The 21,701-nt window shown below is 40.1% G+C and overlaps 1 protein-coding gene across 2 annotated transcripts in view; it reads left to right on the top strand.

Annotated features, from left to right (window-relative positions):
- The window catches only part of LOC145337675 (transketolase-like), a 43,748-nt gene that overhangs the window by 10,156 nt on the left and 11,891 nt on the right, over positions 1-21,701 (top strand). For both annotated transcript variants that reach the window (XM_080182500.1, XM_080182507.1), the window contains exons 3-10: positions 1,483-1,596; positions 1,798-1,895; positions 7,985-8,176; positions 9,873-10,000; positions 12,495-12,688; positions 17,411-17,575; positions 20,871-21,027; positions 21,413-21,543. In XM_080182500.1, the coding sequence (XP_080038626.1) occupies positions 1,483-1,596; positions 1,798-1,895; positions 7,985-8,176; positions 9,873-10,000; positions 12,495-12,688; positions 17,411-17,575; positions 20,871-21,027; positions 21,413-21,543 (1,179 nt within the window). The remainder of the gene's footprint in view (positions 1-1,482; positions 1,597-1,797; positions 1,896-7,984; positions 8,177-9,872; positions 10,001-12,494; positions 12,689-17,410; positions 17,576-20,870; positions 21,028-21,412; positions 21,544-21,701) is intronic.

Here is a 21,701-nt window from a genome sequence, read left to right as displayed (position 1 = left end):
TGGAGAAATTATTGGAGAAGATTCTTAGGGACAGGATGTACTTGCATCTGGAAGAGAATAGGCTTATTAGTGATAGGTAGCATGGTTTTGTGAAGGGGAAGGTGTGTCTCATAAACTTGATTTCTTTGAAGAGGTGACAAGAAAAATTGACCAGGACAATGGATGTTTTATATAAGGACTAGAGTAAAGCCTTCAATAAAATTCCTCATGGCAGGCTTACATGGGATCGAAGGTAAGCTGGTAAGATGGATGCAAAACTGGCTTGGGCAAGAAAGCTGAAGTGGAAGTGCAGTGGAAAGGTACTTTTTTTTAACTGGAGGTCTGTGACAAGCGGTGTTCCACAAGGATCAGTGCTGGGGCCTCTGTTTGTAATATATAAATGATTTGAAGGAAAATGTAAATTTGTCTGATAATTTTTGTATTGTCTGCAAATTTGGGGGAGTAGCAGATACTGAGGAGGACTGTCAGAGGATACAGTAGGGTATAAATCAGCTGGAGACATGGGCTGAAAGATGGCAGATGGAACTTAACCTGGACAAACACGAGGTGATGCGATTTGTAAGATCTACTGCAGAAGGAAAGTATACAATGAATAGTAGAGCACTTAGAAATATTATCATACAGATGGATCCAGGCATGCAGATCCACAGTTCCTTGCAGGTGGCAACTCAGGTGGTCAAGAAGGTGGATGGCATTCTGGCCTGCATCAGTTGAGGCATTGAATATAGGAATTGGAAAATCATGTCGTAGCTGTCTAAGACTTTGGTTAGGTTGCATTTGGGGTATTGTGTACAATTTTGGTCATCACACCCCTGGAGGGATGTTGATGCATTGGAAAGGGTGCAGAAGAGATTTACCAGGATGTTGCCTGATTTGGACGGTATGGATTATGAAGAAAAGTTGAACAAACTTGGATTTATTTTTTCGGAGCTTCGGAGAATGAGGGGGCTGACCTGATAAAGGGTTACAAAATTATGACAGGCTTGGATAGAGTGGATGGTCTTTTTCCCAGGATCAAAGGGTCAATTACTTGGGGGCATAAATTGAGAGTGAGTTTGGGGTGGGTTTAAAAGAGCAAATTTTTCACAGTGGGTGGTGAAAGTCTGAAGGTGGTAGAAGCAGTTTCTATAACAACATTCAAGAGGCATCTGGATGGTCACATAAATAGGCAGGGAATAGAGGATATGGACCATGTAGAGAAAAGAAAATATTAGAGGGTTATTTGTATTGGCACAGACTTGTTGGGCCAAAGGGTCAGTTCCTGTGCTGTACTGTTCTTTGTTCAGACCTGTTTAGTTTATCCAGCATTTTTGTTTTAACTCAAATTTCTGTTCGCATTTTGATTTTATACTTTTTGATATCAGCATTATTAGAGTTGGGCAATATGGAACAACTGATCACCTTACCCAAGACAAAGTTACTTAAAGTGCAAGATGCATATTTAAGAAGTACCATTTGGAAATTCTATTTTCTTGGTTTCAGGGCCATGCAGCTCCAATTCTGTACGCTGCCTGGGCGGAGGTTGGTTACCTGAATGTAGATCAGTTACAAACACTGAGGAAAATGGGTTCCATTCTTGAAGGGCACCCTGTTCCGGTGAGTCTCAAGAAAATATCACATTTACTTGGGAGGATTTCTAAAGTAATTCTAAATACCTGAATTGCATACTCAGTTATTTTGAAAAATGGGAGTTGAGAGTGTTGCCTGTTTACATTCTTTCGGCTCTGCTGCATTACTGGGTATTGCTTTCTGTAGTCTTTGTCTCCAAGTCATATTTTGCCTCTTATGTCTTTTCAGAAACTAGCTTTTGTTGATGTTGCGACTGGATCTTTGGGACAGGGTCTGGGAGCTGCTGCTGGAATGGCTTATACTGGGAAATACTTTGATAAAGCCAGGTGACCATTTTATATTATTAGCTGTCAAAAAACTAGCCATTATCTGCTGTTTGTATTGTATGTTACTTTTTAAATGAAATACGTTAAGATGTTAAAATCTTCAATCTTGACAGCACCTTCCTAACCTGGAAGAAAAAAGGCAGCAAATACATGGGAACACCATCACCTTCAGTCAGATCATCCTGACTCGGGACTATATTGCTGCACCTGGAAGTTCTTCCCTAACAATACTTGCATCCTGTGGACTGCAGTGGTTCAGGAAGGTGGAAAACTGCCATCTTCTAAGGGCAGTTAGGAATGGGCAACAGCGATGCTCACATCCCATGACTGAAAAACAGACCTTGTGGTTTTTATGCGTTAATAGTAGAATAAAGATAACTGAAAGTAATTCAAGATGCAGGTTGGCACTATGGAAAAAAAATACAAAATGAAGGACAGAGTTCATGGCCTGAAGTTGTTGAGCTTAAATTGAGACCCGAAGACTGTAAAGTGCTAATTGGAAGATTGGGTACTGTTTATGAAGTTTGTACTTGGCTTCACTAGAGCATTGCAGCAGGCTGAAGACAGAAATATGAGCAAGAGAGCAAAGTGAAATGGGAAACAACCAAAGTTTGGGGTCATACCTGAAAATAGGTGTTTTGCAAAGTGGTCATCCAGTAGTAGAATAAAGGTCAGCACAATCTAAAAGCAAATTGCAGACTATTAATATCTTGGACAGGATTTTCTGGGTATGCTTACCCCAAAACTGGAAAATCCCATTTGAGGTCAACCTGCCATTGCATGGTCCAATTGCCTGTTACAATTCTTGTGGCGGGCAGGATGGGAAGACTCCACACCTACTCTGTACCAATGCTTTGTTCCTCCCCTACTATCATTCCTATTCTCCTTGCATTTTATTCCATAACGTCTTTGTAATTTAATCTGCCCCACCATCTATTCTATCCGAGACCTTCCCTTTTGCTGCATGCGACCCTCCTTTTTTCAACAGCATAAAACCCAAAGTGTTTTTACCTTTATTCAGTTACGAAGTCAGAATGAACTTGAAACATTAACTTTGTTTCTCTTTCCACAGATGCTACCTGAGTTGCTGCATTTTTCCAGCATTTTTTGTTTTTATTTCAGATTGCAGCATCTGCAATTTTTTTGTTTTGGATCTGTAGACTGTGTGTGGGTTTCCTTCAGGTGCTCTGGTTTCCTCCCACAGTCTAGAGATATACAGGTTAAGTGGATTGGCTAAGATAAATTGCCCCTCAGTGTACCAAGATGTGTAGGTAAGGGGTTTAGCAGGCTAAATGTGTGGGGTTTTGCGGATAGGGTGGAGGAGAGGGCCTGGCCGGTATATTCTTATTAAAAGTCAGTGCAGAAGCAATGGGCTGAATGGCCTCTTCTGCATTGTAGGGATTCCATGATTCTATTGTTTATTTAAGTTCCGTTTTTCTTATTGTAATTTTAAAGCTGTAATAAATCCACTAAATTCGTTCTCTTCATTTTTGTGTTGGCACTTTGTTCTCCACTTCCCTACGAAAGCTGATTGAAACCATGCAGTTTAACAAGCCATTTCTCTTGTGTCCATTATATTCTTGCCTGCATCTGTCATTAATTGGCCCATAATTCCACTTTACCACTCTTTCTCTTAAAGATTGTGCGATTAGATTTGATATAGAATCATAGTATCCCTACAGTGCGAAGGAGGCCATTTGTGTACACCGATAGAGCATCTTACTCAGGCCCTATCCTGTGTAACCCCACATATTTACCTCATTAATCCCCTGAATTTTCATATCTTGGGACACTGAGGAAGAGTTCAGCATGACCAGTCAACCGATCCCACACATCTTTGAGTGTGGAAGAAAACGAGCACCCATGGGAAACCGATGCAGACACAAGGAGAAAGTGTAAACTCCACACAGACATTCACACAAGGCTGAAATCAAAGCTGGGTCCCTGTCACAACATGTTAACCACCGTGCCTCCCAAAGGGGCCCCTTGGGTTTTTTCTCCATATTAATTTGTAACATACCCTTGATTTTGGAACTATTTTCCAACATAAAATTCAGTTGGATCTGACAGATTTACTGTAGAGGTTGTAACCCAGTGAAAACAGTTGAAACCCTCTTTCAACAATTTTCCACCATCCCTGTTTGTAATTTTTGTGACTAAGTTGTATTCAGAAAATATTAGGTGACACTGCTTCTAAAATCTTTGAGGATGGGCCTTTAAGAATCATGCTCCCAGATGGCTGTCCACAGATGCAAACCTGTGACAGCAACCTTTCTGAACAACTTTTTCTTTCAAAGTCTCTTAATTTCATGAATCTGACTCAGATTTGATGGCGAGGTGCAGTGTGCAGCATGCAGCAGACCATTGTAAGTCTTAACATGCATATTGCCAGGACAGAGTAATCCAGGTGGCGGAAGCAATGTTTCAGCGTGGCAATTGTCTTCCCTATCATCTTTCATAAGAGGCATGGTGGATTTCATTGTACACATGCATGGACTGCGCAACATAGCCATCAGCCATGTCTTGTGAATAACACCTGGTCACTCTGTAACCAGCCTTTAGTTTCACATGGTAAGTTAGTTTCAGCTTGTACAACAAATTGCCACAAAGTGAAAGCATCTTGAATGCTGCCAGGATTCTGGGTATTGATCTGTATGAATCACTGCCTATGGCCAGTCAAGCTTGACCTTGAAGGTATGGAATACCTTTCCATTCTAATATAGGGAGCAGTTGTCAATGTACTGTTAATCACAGTGTATGGCAATTATCGTGTTAAGGGAATTGTTAGTTAAACAAGTGACATTCATTGTCTTATAAATAGATACAGCTGGAACACTTTTTGTAGAGAACTTCTTTCAGGTTAGTAGAATTGAGGAAGTATCTTGCAATAAATCGCTTGAACCTAAAACACCAGGCTGGGTTGATTCTCCCACCACAGCCACTTTGTGTGAGTAACAAGAGTGGCATTCAGCACCTGAAAATGGATGTGTGCGTACACTTTCCTTCATGTGGAAGCTGGCATCCTGAAGCCTTGTGCTCGTTCTACTTGTCTCGTGCAGAGAGAATGAAATATTGTTCGTTGTCTGTGAATAGAAAGTCTCAGGGACGTCACACAATAGCTAATGCGCAACTGCAGGATGTTGCACATATCTCCAGCTGCAGCCTTAAAAGGAGCCAGGTGCATAAAGTTTGATTTTCATAGTCGTCCCCACAGCCATTGGCAATAAAGTCCTTGCCTCGCTGAAATTGTATTTATAGAATCTCTACTGTGCCAAAGAAGGCCATTTGGCTCTTCGAGTCTGCCCCGACTCTCCAATAAAGTATTTTACCCAGGCCTATCCTGTGACCTCACATATTTACCTGTCTAATCCCCCAGCCTACAATACTTTGGACACCTGAGGGCAATTTACCATGGCCAATCCATCCACCCTGCATATCTTTGGACAGCGGGGGGAAACCAGAGCACCTCGAAAAATTCATGCAGCCACAGGGAGAACATGCAAACTCCACATAGTCTCCCAAGGCTGGAATTGAACCCAAGTCCCCAGCGTAGTGAGGCAGCAGTGGTAGCCACCATGTTACTATTTGGCTGATTTCAGTAGGTATGTTCTTAATGAAGCCCAGATGTCTCAACATTCTTCCTTGATGAGATAGAGGAATTGCTACCTGAATGCCTTGAGCGAGCAGGGGCTCCTGACTGGAATCAAAAATGGCAAATACCTGAAGGATTGTAGTAACAGCTGGAAGAAACCAGCCAACTTGTATAAGTAGATAATTGCTTTAATTAGCATAGTGGGAGGTCCTATCTACTGAATACATGTTTAGCTGTGCAGAATTAAGAGATGGGTTTTTTTGGGACATTGGACTCCAAAATGGCAACCCTGGTGTCAACTTGTTATTTAATACTGATTGACGACATAATCTCCTGTAGCATATGTTCACTGTGCCTGTGTTAATGTCCTTACTAATTTGGCATCTGCCTTAATTTGCACCACAAATGCTATTTTGGAGCTCTTGGGACGCAGAAAATGGGCAGTAACAAGGCCAATTTTTCACCCAAAACGTATGTAGCATATTTCCTCAGTCAATAAACCTTCTCAAAAATAATTATTGAAAAACCTTGGTGATGACGGTGATCCTTTAATAAGAATCTGATTTGATTGCAGATATATCAGAGCGTAGGCCAATGAATATTTCCAGTGGTATAGTTTGATTCCTCTTTGAAAATTTGCATTGATTTCAGCCTGTCCCATTCTTAGTTTGCTTTGTCCTAGTGCAGGTCCAATCCAGTAATGAGTTGAATGATAACTCATATTAAATGAATACATTCCATGATGTGGTGCTACTTTATAAAGATCAAGATAACTACAACCTCAGCTCTGCAGAGAATTGTAATAAATTGTAAAGCAGTTAAGGAATAGAAAATCTGATGTGATGGCACGTGGCCAGGTGTTGCTTGGGCTGATATTTGAGCTTGCTAATGCTATCAGGGTGTGTCGGGACATTTCAGGTTAGGTTGTTTTGGATTTACTTTGTTTCTTTTCACTTATTCATCAATCTTCCTTATTAAAAGGAAGGGATATTTATATTTTGCAGATACCACCAAATCAGGTTGATAAATAGAGTATCATTAATTAGTAGATGGGAACTTGGAAATTGCCACAGCAAATACTGGTAGGAAGTAAATTACTGTGATGAACTGCCAAGAAATCCAACTGCTTTAAAAACGAAGCTGTTCAGTCATGGTGACTACACATACTTTTAACACTTTTTCTCTTGCAACATATGCCTTTTCTGACAATTTATTAATTAAGGTTAGGTATCCGTGTGTGAGAAACGTTTTTCTTTCAAGGACTATGGTGGCATTTTTGCCAAATTATCTTTCACTGTTGTTTGCACAATTGTGAATACTTTGTTTAAACAAAACCAAATTGACTAAGTGCCACCACATATGTTTTGCTCTGAAGAATTACGTAACTTCTACATTTTAAAAAAACCTTAACGTTCATAGCACCATGTTGTAGCAAAATCTCCTCGGTGAACATGATCGATTTTTAAAGAGGAGTCAGATGCAATGTTTGTCATAAATTACATCCTAAAGTTAAAAGAATGTCTAGGAAATGTTTAATCAAATGTTGTAATTTATTGTTTCATTGAACAAACTTGTTCCCAACCTACTTGAGCATTCTATCCTGTTACTAGATGGGAATAGAAGTTTATTTAAATGAAATAGTTCATTTAATATTTACATTAATGATGTTTGGGTCTTGTATTTGGTAATTGAATAATTTAGTTAAATTGAATACAGATTTCAAAGGATGTACTCTTTGGACAGACCCTTTCCACAGTTATTCTCTCCATGCCAAATAATTAACTAGCTTGCCTTTGTTTATATTTACATGGAAAAATTATATTCACCATTTTTATCATGTGTATCATGGGGCAGCATGGTGGCACAGTGGTAGCACTGCTGCCACACAACACCAAGACTTGGGTTCAATTCCCCAGCTTTGGTCATTGTCTGTGTGGAGATTGCGCACACTCTCCCTGTGTCTGCGTGGGTTTTCTCCCATGGTTCGAAAGACATGCTGAGTAGGTGCATTGGTCATGCTAAATTTTCTGTGTCCCGAACAGGTGCTGGAATGTGGCAACTAGGGGATTTTCATAGTAACTTCATTGCAGCATTAATGTAAGCCTCCTTGTGACACTAATAAATAAACTTAATGAAATAAGTATTTCAGGTTTTTGAGAGAGAATCATGTTTTTAATTCAGAAGCGCGGATAGAAGAGCACTTGGGCATAATAATTGGGAAACCTGACTTTGCGTATTGTCAGTTTTTCATGTTCCTAATTATTTAAATAGGATATATCAATGTTGTTTGTACATTGCTGTTTGTGTGAAGTACATGTTTTTGATCAGATTATTTTGTATTTCATTTATTGGTAAATGAATCCTGAATTTGATGTCATTATACTGCCACTAGTAACACACTCAAAATCTTCTCAATTTTTCAAAAGCTAAAAGAAATCCTAGAGTCCAAATAGGTTAATGTGGAATTACTGACACTTTTCTCCCCCGTTCCCTCTAGTTACCGTGTATTCTGTTTATTGGGAGATGGAGAATCATCTGAAGGCTCAGTCTGGGAGGCAATGGCATTTGCTTCTCACTACAAACTTGACAATTTATTGGCTGTTATTGACGTGAACCGCCTGGGTCAAAGCGACCCTGCTCCACTGCAGCACAAAGTTGAAGTTTACCGCAAACGTTGTGAAGCTTTTGGGTAAGTTTGTAACCTGGAAGTTCAAACAGAGGTTTGGATGATGACTACTGTACAAGTAGACAGACAGAATGGTATTTGACCTTTCAATGATCAATACTCAAACAGGAACCTAAGCAATAGGCTAGGGAGGAGAAAACACTGTAAATAAATCTAATAGGTTCCAAAATTCAGAATCCAGAGCAATATTAACTTTTTGTTGCTCTATCTTTAGTTGATATCGCTTGATGTTTAATAGGCATTAGAAGAAATTAAATCATATGCTATGGTAGAACTATTACATATTTGCTATATTTCCATTCTTAAAAATTGTTTGAAGGTTTTCATGTTGAGAGCAGTAACATTGCGTAAGATGATTGTATAGCTACATCATGCAAAATTGGCTTTGCAAGGAGGACTAGTTACCTTAAAGAGTTCCTTAAAAGAACTGGCAGGCTGTAACCACCTTGAGAAATACTTCTCAATGCATTCTGAGTCAACATGGAGAGATTTCTTTAAGTCAACTTATACCGACATTCTGCTGAGTCAACATATACCAACCTATAACAAACATGATAGTCTGATAAATGTAAATTCATATTTACATTCTCTATATGACTACCTTTTTCACCAGTATGTTTCCTTCTGATTTTATTACTGCTTTGAATAAATTTAAGCTGAATTAAAAATTGTTTGAAGATACAGATGTTCAGTTTTGTGGATTGTTCAACATATTCCCTTACTGTGCAGGGGCTTGAGATAATTTATTTGATACCACACAAAAGATCAACAAGCAACCTGAGGCCTCAGAGTTGGGGAGGAGTTTATTAGCAAAGATAAAAGGTTGGTTAGTAGACAGGAAGCAACAAGTAGTAATAAATAGGTATTTAAATTTGGCAGGCTGTGACAAGTGGAGTGCCATTAGAATCAGTGCTAAAGTCAAAATTACATAATTTGTTTTAAAGCACTTGAAAATTCTGAGCTTGTGAAAGATGTTGGTTCCTATTTAGTACGCCCTATAAATATGTTAGTTTTTACTGGCTTCTTGCATCATCTAATTCCGAAGTGGAAACAAATTGAATTCAAACATCAAATCAAAGCAGTATTTTTATTGTTTGTAGTTTCTCGACTTTATTGAATTGTACCTTTATTACAAGAATAAGAGCAGAGGGGTTTAGGGAGGCAGGGCATAAGTATCTAAAGGCAATGTTAGGGTGAAGTGAGGATACAAATGGGATGCTGGTTTGGAGAAAATTGTTACCTCCAGACTGAAGTATTCAGAAGTTATGAATGAGAGTTCTAGCAACAGATGGGCCAAGGCAGTTGTTTTTGTGATGAGAGATAAGGCCAGAAATTTCCTTTGGAGTCATATAGGTTGTGAGCACTTTGGTTTAATCTGAGACTGTGGCTGAGTAGAGAATGGATTAATTAACAATGAATACAAATTTTGTGAAGAAGGCTGAAAATTATTTCTTTTTGTGTTTGTATTCTTTAAAACATAGTTGCACATGGCTTTAATCAGCCAAAGAACTTTCTCATCAGAATTATTTAGCTCTGTTAGATTTTAAACTTTGCCTGAAATACTGTGAATATTCCAATTTCTTGAGGTCCAAGTATGCAACAGGTAATCAAACTGATTAAATTGCTATGCATTGGCTGAATTTTGTGGCTCAGATTGGTGATTGTGGTTTCATGATGAATTCTAAACTCTTGTATACAGGTGGATGACTGAAGTGGTGGATGGACACAGTGTTGATGAACTCTGCAAAGCCTTTTGGCAGGCCACCATGGTCGAACACAAACCATCTGTTATTATTGCTAAGACCACTAAAGGCAAAGGCATTGAAGGTATTCTAAATCTATGTACCCTTTTTATGGAACTGTATTAATTTTTGCTTTGGAGCAATTAGTGAATATACTAATGGAAAGCACACACATTACATTCTGTATTTTGGTTATGTAGTGTTAAGGACTTATAATAGTAGATATGCCCAGTGATGATCTATATTGGAACACTAATTAATGCTACCACAGGCTCAGATTCAAATTCCACCATGTAGAAGTTAAAATTTCATGCAATATTTGAATAAGTGCTGGGTTGAGGCTAATACAACTAGAGGAATGACAAATTTACAAAGGGTATGTCCATTAAGGTACTGATTTATCCCTCCTGGCAACGTTAAAAAGAGGCCTGTGGAACCATGAAGATTTTTAAGCACAGGGAATAATAGAAGAATTAGCATATGTTGGGAGGACTGTGGGAAGGTTCATGATTGCTTTTTGGAAAATGAGCATTGATTGCATTATCTGGTGCATTTCATGAATAAATTAAAAGGAGTGGAATCTGTTTATATTTATTAAATACTGGCATACAAGACAGTACAGAGGGACACATGATGTGATCAGAAACACCTTGCAGTTACAATATAGATAAGTGTGAGGTGGTACGTGGTGGTACGATACTTTTTTACTTATTGGAAAACTAGCTTTACTGGGCTAGAGGAGCAAAATGATCTAGGAATACAGATTCACAAATCACTTAGCAAGAAAGAACATGGATTAATAGGAGAAGTGGGCAGTCAGCAGCATATCTCTGCCATTCTGTTTTAACTAAACATTATTACAATTATGCCTTCGGGGTTTTTCCTGCTTGGACTTGATGTTCTCCAATTAAAACACTGAAAAATATATATTTTTATTAAGAGCTTTCATTTCACCAGAGGCTTCAGGCTGACTTGCAACCAACAACCTGTTCTGAAAACTCTGCTCATGTTTTAACAGCTGAGACAATTTGATAATATTTTAAAACATTCAACAAAATTTTAACAAAACATAAAAGTCAAATTGTTCTACCTCCCAATGTTAACCACTCCTTTGGGAAAAAAAAATTCAGGATCTGTATCTGCATCTTTGCCAAAAGCTAATCGGTTCTTTTTGGGCCATATCCTATCTGTATACTAAATTTTATTGAGTTCATTTGTTAGTTTTAGATATATTTACCAATGGACTAACGGGGGCAAAAAATTACCTCCATCTATTTTCAGTGGGGGAGGCTGTTAAATCTTAAAGCACTGACCTTCATTTCCAGAATAGAGAAATTGAAAAGCAGGAGAATTACATTGAAATCATAAACATTTAATAAATAAGTCCTCAATATAAAATAGGCATTAATAAACCAAACCAAGAATTCAAGTAAAACATTTTAACCCAGAAGGTGATCAGAATATGGAACTCGCCACCACAGTTCAGGTAACTAGCATAGATGCATTTGAGAAAATTGAACGAGAGGGGACAGAATAAAAGGATGCCATAACAACTTGATGTAGAATGGGAGGAGGATCATATGGAGCATAAATATGGGCATTGACAGTTTAGGCTGAAAGACCAGGTTCTGTATTGTAAAATCAATGTAAAGCTATCTAGGGATACTGATTGTTGATACAGTTAGCTAAAATAAACCTGGTTTAATACTTGAGGCCCACTTTATGAATAGAACAGGCATTGCAATGCCCAGCTGAGAGTTTAGTTGGAATAAATGGCTTATCTGTATCGTAATGTCTATTCAATTCAATTGCCATAGCATCTGCTCTGCTGACAAATGTGTACTAGTACTGAGAGCTTCTGGATTACCATAGATGGAAATAGCACAGTTCTGATACAGCACCACTGGCCTGGTATCCCTCCATTTCTCTTCTATTTTTCCCTGAAAGACCAGTTACAGGGCAATTCCCCTGGAGCAAATCCACAAAGTAATGAGCAGTAAGCACAAATGCTCCTGAAAATCATAATAGGAGGGAAAAAAAACAAAAATGGTTGAGAAGTGGTTGAAAATTGTTCATTGTATTTTCCTTATTTGGCTGTTAATCTATGTATTTAGTTCAGTCCCTAATAATCCTGAGTGTCACTTTTGATTCAAACATCAATAACTGCATGGCTATCAAAATGGGATAGTTGCAATATAACAAAACATGACAAACTTCTGCCTGTTTCAGGCTGGAACTTCCTTCCCCTATTAACCCAGTAATGGAAATGTGTGATGAGCAAAATGGATGAATTTCAAAATTGGAAAGGTTCCCAAATTTTCTGACAGGTAATGTCACCTGTCTGAAAATCAGGAGTTACTGATTAGGAAATATATCCTAATGTATAATGTGAATGCTGAATGTTATGTTTAATGTGCAGTGTGTGTTTCTTGAATGCTGTGTGTGCGTTTCAAGGATCAGAAGGTTCGCAATGGCATATCAATTGAACAGGGTTGCTGATATGACACTTTTCAACCCCTAATTCTCGTGAGTTTGTGGATATGTGTGGTATTGGTATTCAATGTTTCAAATATTTTCAGGTGTTGAAGATAAGGAACATTGGCATGGCAAGCCTATTCCGAAAGAGAAAATGGAAGAAATTATTCGAGCAATCAAAGCAAAGATCCTTGAGGGAAAGAAACTTCACCCAGGACAGCCAGTGGAAAATGCACCATGTGTGAATATTCAAGACATCCAACTTTCAACACCACCCAAATATAAGCATGCTGAGAAGGTAAACAATCATACAAACATCATGCATTTCCAAAATGCTGCCATTTATACAAAGAACGGTACAGGAGAGGAACAGGCCCTGCAGTCCACCAAATCTGAGCCGATCATGTTCTACCTAGACCAACTGCCTGTATCTCTCTAATACCCTGCCTATCCAGATAAGTCTTAAATGTCGCTAACTTGTCTACCTCAACGACCTCGCTTGGCAGTGCACCCCTGCCCCGTTACCTTGAACTTGTGCCCCCTTGTGATTGTCATTTCTACCCTGGGGAAAAAGTTTCCAACTATTCACCTTATCTATGCCCCTCATAATTTTATAAACTTCTATCAGGTTGTACCTCAGACTCCATCTTTCCAGGGAGAACAATCCCAGTTTATTTAGCCTCTCATAGCTAATACCCTCCATACCATGCAACATCCAAGTAAACCTTTTCTGTACTCCCTCCAGAGCAGCCACATGATCAAAGATGGCATGGTGGCACAGCATTTAGCACTGCTGCCTCACAGCACCAAGATTGGGTTCAATTCCAGCCTTGGGTCACTGTGTGGGGAGTGTACGCTCTCCCCGTGTCTGCATGAGTTTCCTCTGGGTGCCCCAGTTTCCTCCCATAGACCGAAAGACATGCTGGTTAGGTGCACTGGCCATGCTAAATCATCCATCGGTGTACCCAAATAGGTGCCAGACTGTGGTGTCTATGATATTTTCACTAACTTCATTGCAGTGTTAATGTAAAACCACTTGTTACTTCAACCAGATTCCTAAAGTTTAAAGTTTAATAGACAGTAGGCCTGATATGCATGTTTTGACTAACCCCCCATCATTTGTGGAAGGGAGGTGGTGATTGAAGGCAGTACTTAGGCCAGCAGGTTTTCATCACAAAAATAAAGTGGCCATAGTTTGTATTACATTTATGTCACCCTTCTCACCATCCCTGAGGAATGGGGGCAATTGCTTTAAGTTCCTGGCTTGTTCCCATATAACATGGAACTGATATGAACTGAGAGCTGGTCTAAATTCTGCTCTGAGCCTAGTAAAGACCCCAAGACAACCCTAGAGAAATATATCTTAGAAGGAATCAATTATCTTAAAAATATGTCTTTCTCCTTTGGGAGTAGAAGAAAAATTCCTTGCCTATGTCTTCGACCTTCATTAGTGGCTTTGTTCCTCTGCAAGTTTCTGTGGGTGCATTTGATGCCCAAGTATAGCTGTGGCCTACCCATTACAATTATGGAAGTGACCTGGTCTTTCCAATTTGGGATGAGATCTGTGTTATTAATTATAGGCTGCACAGTCCTACTTTATTGTAATTCAGATGGTGGAGTAGATCACCTCATTCTTCTCAATATCGGAATATGGGCCCAGTTTTCTCTGATTCATCATAGGACAATCCTCTCATCCCAAGAACCAATCTAGTGAACCTTCGCTATTTTCTCTTCAGTTCAAGTTTATCCTTAAATATGGGGGCCAAATCTGCTCACCGTGGTCTCGCCCTAGCCCTGTCCAATTGTAGCAAGAATTATTTATTCTTTTATTCCAGTTATCTTTCAAAAAAGGTGAATATCCCATTTGCCTTCCTAATTGCTTGCTCTAACTCCATTCTAACTTTGTATTCGATCAGCACGCTGAAATCCCCCTGTATGTTAGCATTTACAAGTTTATGCCTTTAAAAATGTCAGATTCCCTATTTTTAAAAAAAATTAAAATAGCTAATTGAATAAATTGTTAGTCAACAAAAAACAGTAGAGCTAGAATGATATTTATCATCCTGTACTACCATCAACCCTGTAACGTGATAGGTAGTTAATTTTGAGTTGATGCAGCCATTTGTCTTTATGTACTATCAGAAACGTTAGTGCAACCAGAAGAGAATATACCCATTGAGTTAGAAATGTTGATCCAAGTCCATCAGTGTCCCAACCTGGTTGATGTTATCTATGAGGGTGTCCCAACCGGGAACATCAGTTTGTGGTGTTGTTTAATTTTATTGACAAGAATAATGTGAAGAGTCATATGGAAGACCCAGTGAGAAAGTAACCAACCCAGTCATACTATAACACTTATCAAAGGCTATATTACAATAAAGAAAAGACACATAAGCATATACAGGACCGTAATGATCTAAGACAGTTACGTATAGGAACTACCAAACACACTCGCCCAGCTAATTCAAAGTCTGTTTAAGAGATATGAACTTTTTAAGGACTTCCCCGTTCCTAAACAACATCCACTTCAGTTGATTTATAAGTAAAGGCCAGTTTATTGTTACTATACTGTACACAGTTGAGTTATTCTGGGAAATATTCTTGACTCAGCGAACATATGGTTTTTAATTACCTCCTCAAAGGTTTCTGCACTCTTGCTTCTTGTCTGTTAACTAGAACTGGCCTCCAGGCTGTTAAGTGGAATCTGCCTGCCTGCTTTCCTGAGTGGTGTGTTGGTAATTATACTGTTTTTCCCTTTGTTCTCTGTGTATTTGCTGTCTGGCCTTCTAGCTCTTGTGGCTCTAAAATTAACATGTGTGTGCCTCTCTGATAGTTCAATCCTCTAATTATGATGCTTCCTGTTAGCATGTCGAAGTATTCTTCTGGTCTGTCTGCAGCCTGCTAATCTTGTTGCTGGGAGACTGCATCCTGTGAAATGCATTTTGAAATGCTAGTGGCTTCTTCCCGATAGTTTTATTACACTCCTTGGTATTGCTTGTTCCTCAGGACATTCATGAAAATCAGACATTGAAGTAAACCCAAAATTCTGTGATCTGTTGGACATGTATTTGGCCATTGTATAATTGTGTCTAACTCCAGTTGCAAATATAGTGTAAATTGTTTGCCAATATTTAAAATCTGCCAGATTTTGCAGCAAGTGACGAAGGAACGTCGTCAATATTAATTATGTTTAAAGTTGCCCATGGACTTTTCATAAGCTTATAAGCAGTAACTTATTGTAAAGATCACTTCCAGTGCCATGTCCTCTATGGAGCTGTGGTGTTTTTGAGCAGGATCACTACCAACAATGTATATCTTCAGTTCATTGGATTGAAAAATCCTGCTGACATGCAGAAATTCAACCAAGAGGTTTAAATTAGAAAATACACTGTAACTATATACAAGAAATGAAACACAGAGGGAAAGAAAGATGGGAGAGAAATTTTTAAAAAATTGAATCTCCGACAATAATTAAATCCTGAAAGTTGATGGCAAAAACGTTGTTTGGTAGTAATTGAAATCTATCACAATGTTAAAAATTTGCTTGCACCTGAATGCACCAGCCAAAATATTTTCTCATAAGCTTTTAGTGGGTTAATCCATGTCTGTTACGTGGATTTCAATGCCAGATCCGTTGGCAAAGTGCAGGTTGAGAACGGTTTTTTGGGGAGCAGGGAATATCAGAAAGCAGCTTCTGGATTTCCATGTTTAGCTGCACATAGACTTGGTCTGACTTACTCTGCAATAACAGTAACCAAATCCAGGCCATTTTAAATATTGGCAGTAGGTGACCCACGTAGCCGTTTAACAATTCAGTGGAATAAGCAGTGTGTTAGAATTTGTTTTCAATCCTATGCTGTTGCAGTCTAGAATCGGAAGTTAATTTGGATAGACTGAGGGATGTGATGCTGTCGCAATTAAAATCCAAACTGAAATTCACTGGGTCGCTGCATGTGAATTGAGCCAAAGGTGGTGATACTTTGCTGTTCGACTGGTGCATTTCTTGTTATTTTCAATTGTAGCCTGATTCCGTTAAAAATGGAGCAAAGTTTGCTCCAGGCTGCCTGACCATCATGGGATTCAGATGGCCTGGGGTGAAACCTCTGAAATTGTGTTATAGATGTTTGTGTAACCTACTCGTTTAGATCTTTTGAATGCTTTAGCCGCCCCCAGATTACTTGTCTATACTGTCACTTTATGTAAATCATTCATTTTCTATTTTCATGAAGTTTTCTCATTATTCTTGTTTTCAAGAAATATTTCCTTTTTTGTAGCTAATGATATAAATATTTCACAAGGCACTAGATTGACAGTGCATATCATGTTATAGTTTTGAGTAGAGTAAGAGGTCTCTCAACACTAGGTTGAAGTCCAATAGGTTTATTTGGTAGCACAAGCCACAAGCTTTCAACGCGCTCCTCCTTCAGGTGACTGGGAGTACTGTTCACAGGCAGGGCATATAAAGACACAAACTTAATTTACAAAGTAATGATTGGAATGCGCGTCTGTACAAGTAATTATATCTTAAAGGTATAGTTAATGTGAGTGGAGAGAAGGTTAAGCACAGGTTAAAGAGATGTGTATTGTCTTCAGCTAAAACAGTTAGTGAGATTTTGCAAGCCTAGGCAAGTTGTGGAGGTTACAGATAGTATGACATGAAACCAAGATCCCAATTGAGGCCGTCCTTGTGTGTGGAATTTGGCTGTCGCTTTCTGCTCAGCGATTCTGCATTGTCAAGCGTCGTGAAGGCTGCCTTGGAGAACACTTACCTGAGATTAGAGGCTGAATGCCCATGACTGCTGAACTATTCCCCAACAGGAAAAGAACATTCCTGCCTGGTGATTGTCAAGCGGCATTCATTCATCTGTGGGCATAAATGGAATTACCTCCTTCCCTAATGAGCCAAAAAGAAACCTCTTTCAAAGGCATAACCGGACTGTTGCATCAAGGCTCCATTTTTAAAATGTAACAAGTACTAAGAATCATTGTGTGTCGTTGACTTTTTATCTTGTTCTTCCAGGTAGCCACCCGAAAAGCTTTTGGAACTGCCCTGGCAAAAATAGGTCAGAGCAATGACCGTGTTATTGCTTTAGATGGTGACACCAAGAACTCAACATTTTCAGAAGTGTTCAAAAAGGAACATCCTAAGCGTTATGTTGAATGTTTCATAGCAGAGCAGAACATGGTAACTTCTTTCAATGTATTTTCTTAATTTTACACAAATAAAAGCAGACAATAGGAATAAATTGCTTCTACATAATGTGATGTTGAAAGTGGAACTAAAACGTACTGACCTTTTAACTTTTCTAGGATATTTGGACAGTTTATCTTGACTGTCATCCTATTATTTGTCCATTAACTTAGCCTAATGCTTCTGCAGTTGAGATAGCTTTCTTCTCGCACAAAAACAGAAAATGCTGGAAAATCTCAGCAGGTCTGACAGTACCTTTGGGGAGAGAATAGAGCCAATGTTTCAGTCTAGATGAGTCTTCAGCTTTCTTCTCAATTGCTACCAATTATATTCCTTAACTACTTGTTTTTGTTTGTAGGGGAGACTGGCACTGTCCATTATTATTGTGATAGATTTTGAAAAGGATATGTAAAATTAGAAAATTCTGAGATCAAAAGGTCTCTCATATTATCATACTTTATGAACAAAGAACAACCCAGCACGGGAAACAGGCCCTTCGGCCCAACGAGCCCGCGCCGCCGCATCGCCCTACACCTATTCTACCCTGCATGTCTACGAATGGGACCCTACTCAGTCAGATTCAGGGAAGAAATAGTGTCAATTTGGTGGAAACCGATTAGCCTAAGAGCACATCTTTGGGGTGTGGGAGGAAACCGGAGCGCCCGGAGGAAACCCACGCAACCACAGGGAGAATGCGCAAACTCCCACAGACACAGGCCCAAATCCATGTATCTGCACAGCTAGCAGTGCTAGTCACTGAGCTGTTGTGGAGCCCGTCTGTCGGTCCAGGATCAAGCACACACACCGACATGAAGTACCAGGCCACTCCTGGACTTCCAAGAGCAGCCCACGCATGACCCGCCGTGTGCATGCCCCTCGCTTGACACGAGGTGGACCTCCACCTGTGGAATAAAGACAAAAAATATTAATCATACAGCCTGCCCTTCCGGTGTCTCCCGAGGTTTAACCCTATTTAATAGCCCCTACCATATCCCTCCATTCTCGTTTCACTCATGTGCCTATCTAACTGCATCTTAAACGAGTCCAACGTTCCTGCCTCCACCACCCTACTCGGTAGCGCATTCCAGACCCCCACAACTCTCTGCGTAAAGAACCTTCCTCTTACCTCCAAATTATACCTCCCCCCCCTCACCCTTAAGTGATGACCTCTCGTGTTCGTACCCAGTCTAGGGAGCAGTCTCTCACTATTAACTCTATCTATTCCCTTCAGTATCTTATATACCTCTATCATGTCCCCTCTCAATCTCCGTCTTTCCAAGGAGAATAGCCCCAGTCTCTTCAATCTCTCCTCGTAACCCAGTCCCCCCATGCCAGGCAACATCCTGGTAAACCTCCTCTGCACCCTTTCCAGAGACTCCACGTCCTTCCGGTAATAAGGTGACCAGAACTGGACGCAGTACTCCAAATGCGGTCTAACCAACGTTCTGTATAACTGAAGCATTAGACGGCAGCTTTTATACTCTAAGCCCCTTCCTATAAAGGCTAACATCCCATAAGCCTTCCTAACAACGTTCTCCACTTGTGATGCAACCTTCATGGATTTGTGAACCTGCACTCCCAGGTCCCTCTGTACGTCTATACTCCTAATCGGCCTACCTTTTATCACATAGCTCCTCTCTGCATTATTCCTTCCAAAATGCATCACCTCGCATTTGTCAGGATTAAATGCCATCTGCCACCTATCTGCCCACTGCACCAACCTATCTATATCCTGTTGTATCACCTGACAATCCAGTTCTGTACCCGCCAACCCTGCCATCTTGGCGTCATCAGCAAACTTGCTGATCACACCGCCTACGCCCTCTTCTAAGTCATTTATGTAGACTACAAAGAGGAGAGGTCCCAGTACCGAGCCCTGCGGCACACCATTGGTCACTGGCCTCCAACCCGACAAGGTACCCTCCACAACTACCCTCTGTCTCCTATTTCCCAACCAGTTCTCAATCCACCTAGCTACCTGGCCTCGTATCCCATGCGCCTTAACCTTTTCTACCAGCCTACCGTGAGGGACTTTGTCAAACGCCTTACTGAAATCCATATAGATGACATCAACGGCTCTCCCATCGTCAACCGTTTTTGTCACCTCCTCAAAGAATTCCACCAGATTCGTAAGGCAAGACCTCCCTCTAACAAAGCCATGTTGCGTATCCCTAATCAGATCGCAACGCTCCAAATGCTCATACATCCTACCCCTAAGTATTTTTTCCATTAACTTCCCTACCACCGACGTCAAACTCACCGGCCTATAATTCCCAGGGTTATCCCTACTACCTTTTTTGAACAACGGGACCACATTTGCTACCCTCCAGTCTTCTGGGACCTCACCTGTGTCCAAGGAAGAGACAAAGATGTGCGCCAGAGGCCCAGCAATTTCATCTTTCGCCTCCCTAAGCAGCCTGGGATAAATACCATCAGGCCCCGGAGCTTTATCCGTCCTTACGCTACCTAAAAGCCCTAGCACTTCCTCTCTCGTAATAACTATATCCTGCAACTGAACCTCCGCTCCCTCCAAGAGACCGCACGATTCCGAACCCTTCTCCTTCGTGAATACCGACGCAAAGTATTCATTCAGGAGCTCCCCCATTCCCTCCGACTCAATACACAACTCTCCACTCTTGTCCCTAAGAGGACCAATTTTCCCTCTAACTACTCTCTTGCCTCTAATATAGGAATAAAATGCCTTAGGATTATCCTTAATCCTACCAGCCAAAGCCATCTCATGCCCTCTCTTCGCCCTTCTAATTCCCCTTTTTAGCTCCCTCCTACTCTCTCTATATTCCTCCAGCGCACACTCCGTACCCATTTGTTTTGACCTAACATACGCCTCCCTCTTCTTCCTGACCAAGTCTTCAATATCCCCTGTAATCCATGGCTCTCTAATCCTACCTTTCCCATCCTTTCGCTTAACCGGAACAAACCTCCCCTGCAACCATTTCATTTTGTCCCTAAAAGCCTCCCACTTGCCAACCGTGGACTTGCCAGCTAACAGTCCCTCCCAGTCAGTTTGCTGCAGCTCCCTCCTAATCCTGCCATAGCTCACCTTTCCCCAGTTCAGCACACTCCCGCTTGGACGGCACTCGTCCCTTTCCATTTTTATCCTAAAGTAGACATCGTCTTGATCCATTAAGTAGAATTTTCTGCCTTATTTTCCATTATCAATTAATGCAAATAATTTGCAAAAAAAAGTGGAAGGAAAAAGGAACTTTTGCTCATTCTGTTTCTGCAATTGGCCAAATAGTTGCTATTGATTCTGTTTTTCACTTTGCAGGTGAGCGTTGGTATTGGTTGTTGTGCAAGGGATAGGACTGTTGCATTTGTTAGTACTTTCTCTACTTTCTTCTCCCGAGCATTTGATCAGATTCGTATGGCAGCAATCTCTGAAAGCAATGTCAACCTTGTTGGATCCCACTGTGGTATCTCAATTGGTGAGTTTAATTTAACTGGTTCTACTAAGCTAATTCCTAATTTTATCAGGTAGGTCATCTTGTATTGTCCTTTTCCAGCATCTTGACTGTCTTAAAGAATGAGCTTATATTGGAGTATAGTACCTTGTGTAAGTGGTTATATTTTGCATGAGAGTGTGGATAGCAAATGATTTGTTCTTCTTCACTCGAGTGACTTGGCATACACTTCCAGTACAAGTTAATGGATAGTGATTGAGCAGAAGTTCTAATTGATGTTCTCAAAGCATATTGTGTTAACAAAATCAGAGATTGAACCTTATACATTGCTGATCCTGCAGTGGACCTTCAAATTGAACAATGAGAAATGGCCTGTGATGATGTTTCTACTGCTATTAATTTTTCTTAGGAGAGGATGGACCTTCCCAAATGGGCCTGGAAGATCTTGCTATGTTCCGTGCCGTTCCCACAGCAACAATCTTCTATCCAAGTGATGCTGTGTCAACTGAACGGGCTGTAGAACTGGCTGCTAACACCAAGGTACATAGCAGCACACTTTTAAAGTGGCATTATTCTTAATTGTAAATCAATTAAAAAAAAAAATACAATTTGGCTTTAAATGACAGACAGGGCAAAAAGGCAAAGGGAACTCCTTTATATTTTTTGCTATCTGTCCCTAAGTAGAGGGAATTTCATTG

This window comes from Carcharhinus amblyrhynchos, chromosome 3 (genome assembly GCF_965287045.1).
Source record: "Carcharhinus amblyrhynchos chromosome 3, sCarAmb.v2.hapA, whole genome shotgun sequence".
NCBI lineage: Eukaryota > Metazoa > Chordata > Chondrichthyes > Carcharhiniformes > Carcharhinidae > Carcharhinus > Carcharhinus amblyrhynchos.
This window is presented reverse-complemented; position numbering and strand designations above follow the sequence as displayed.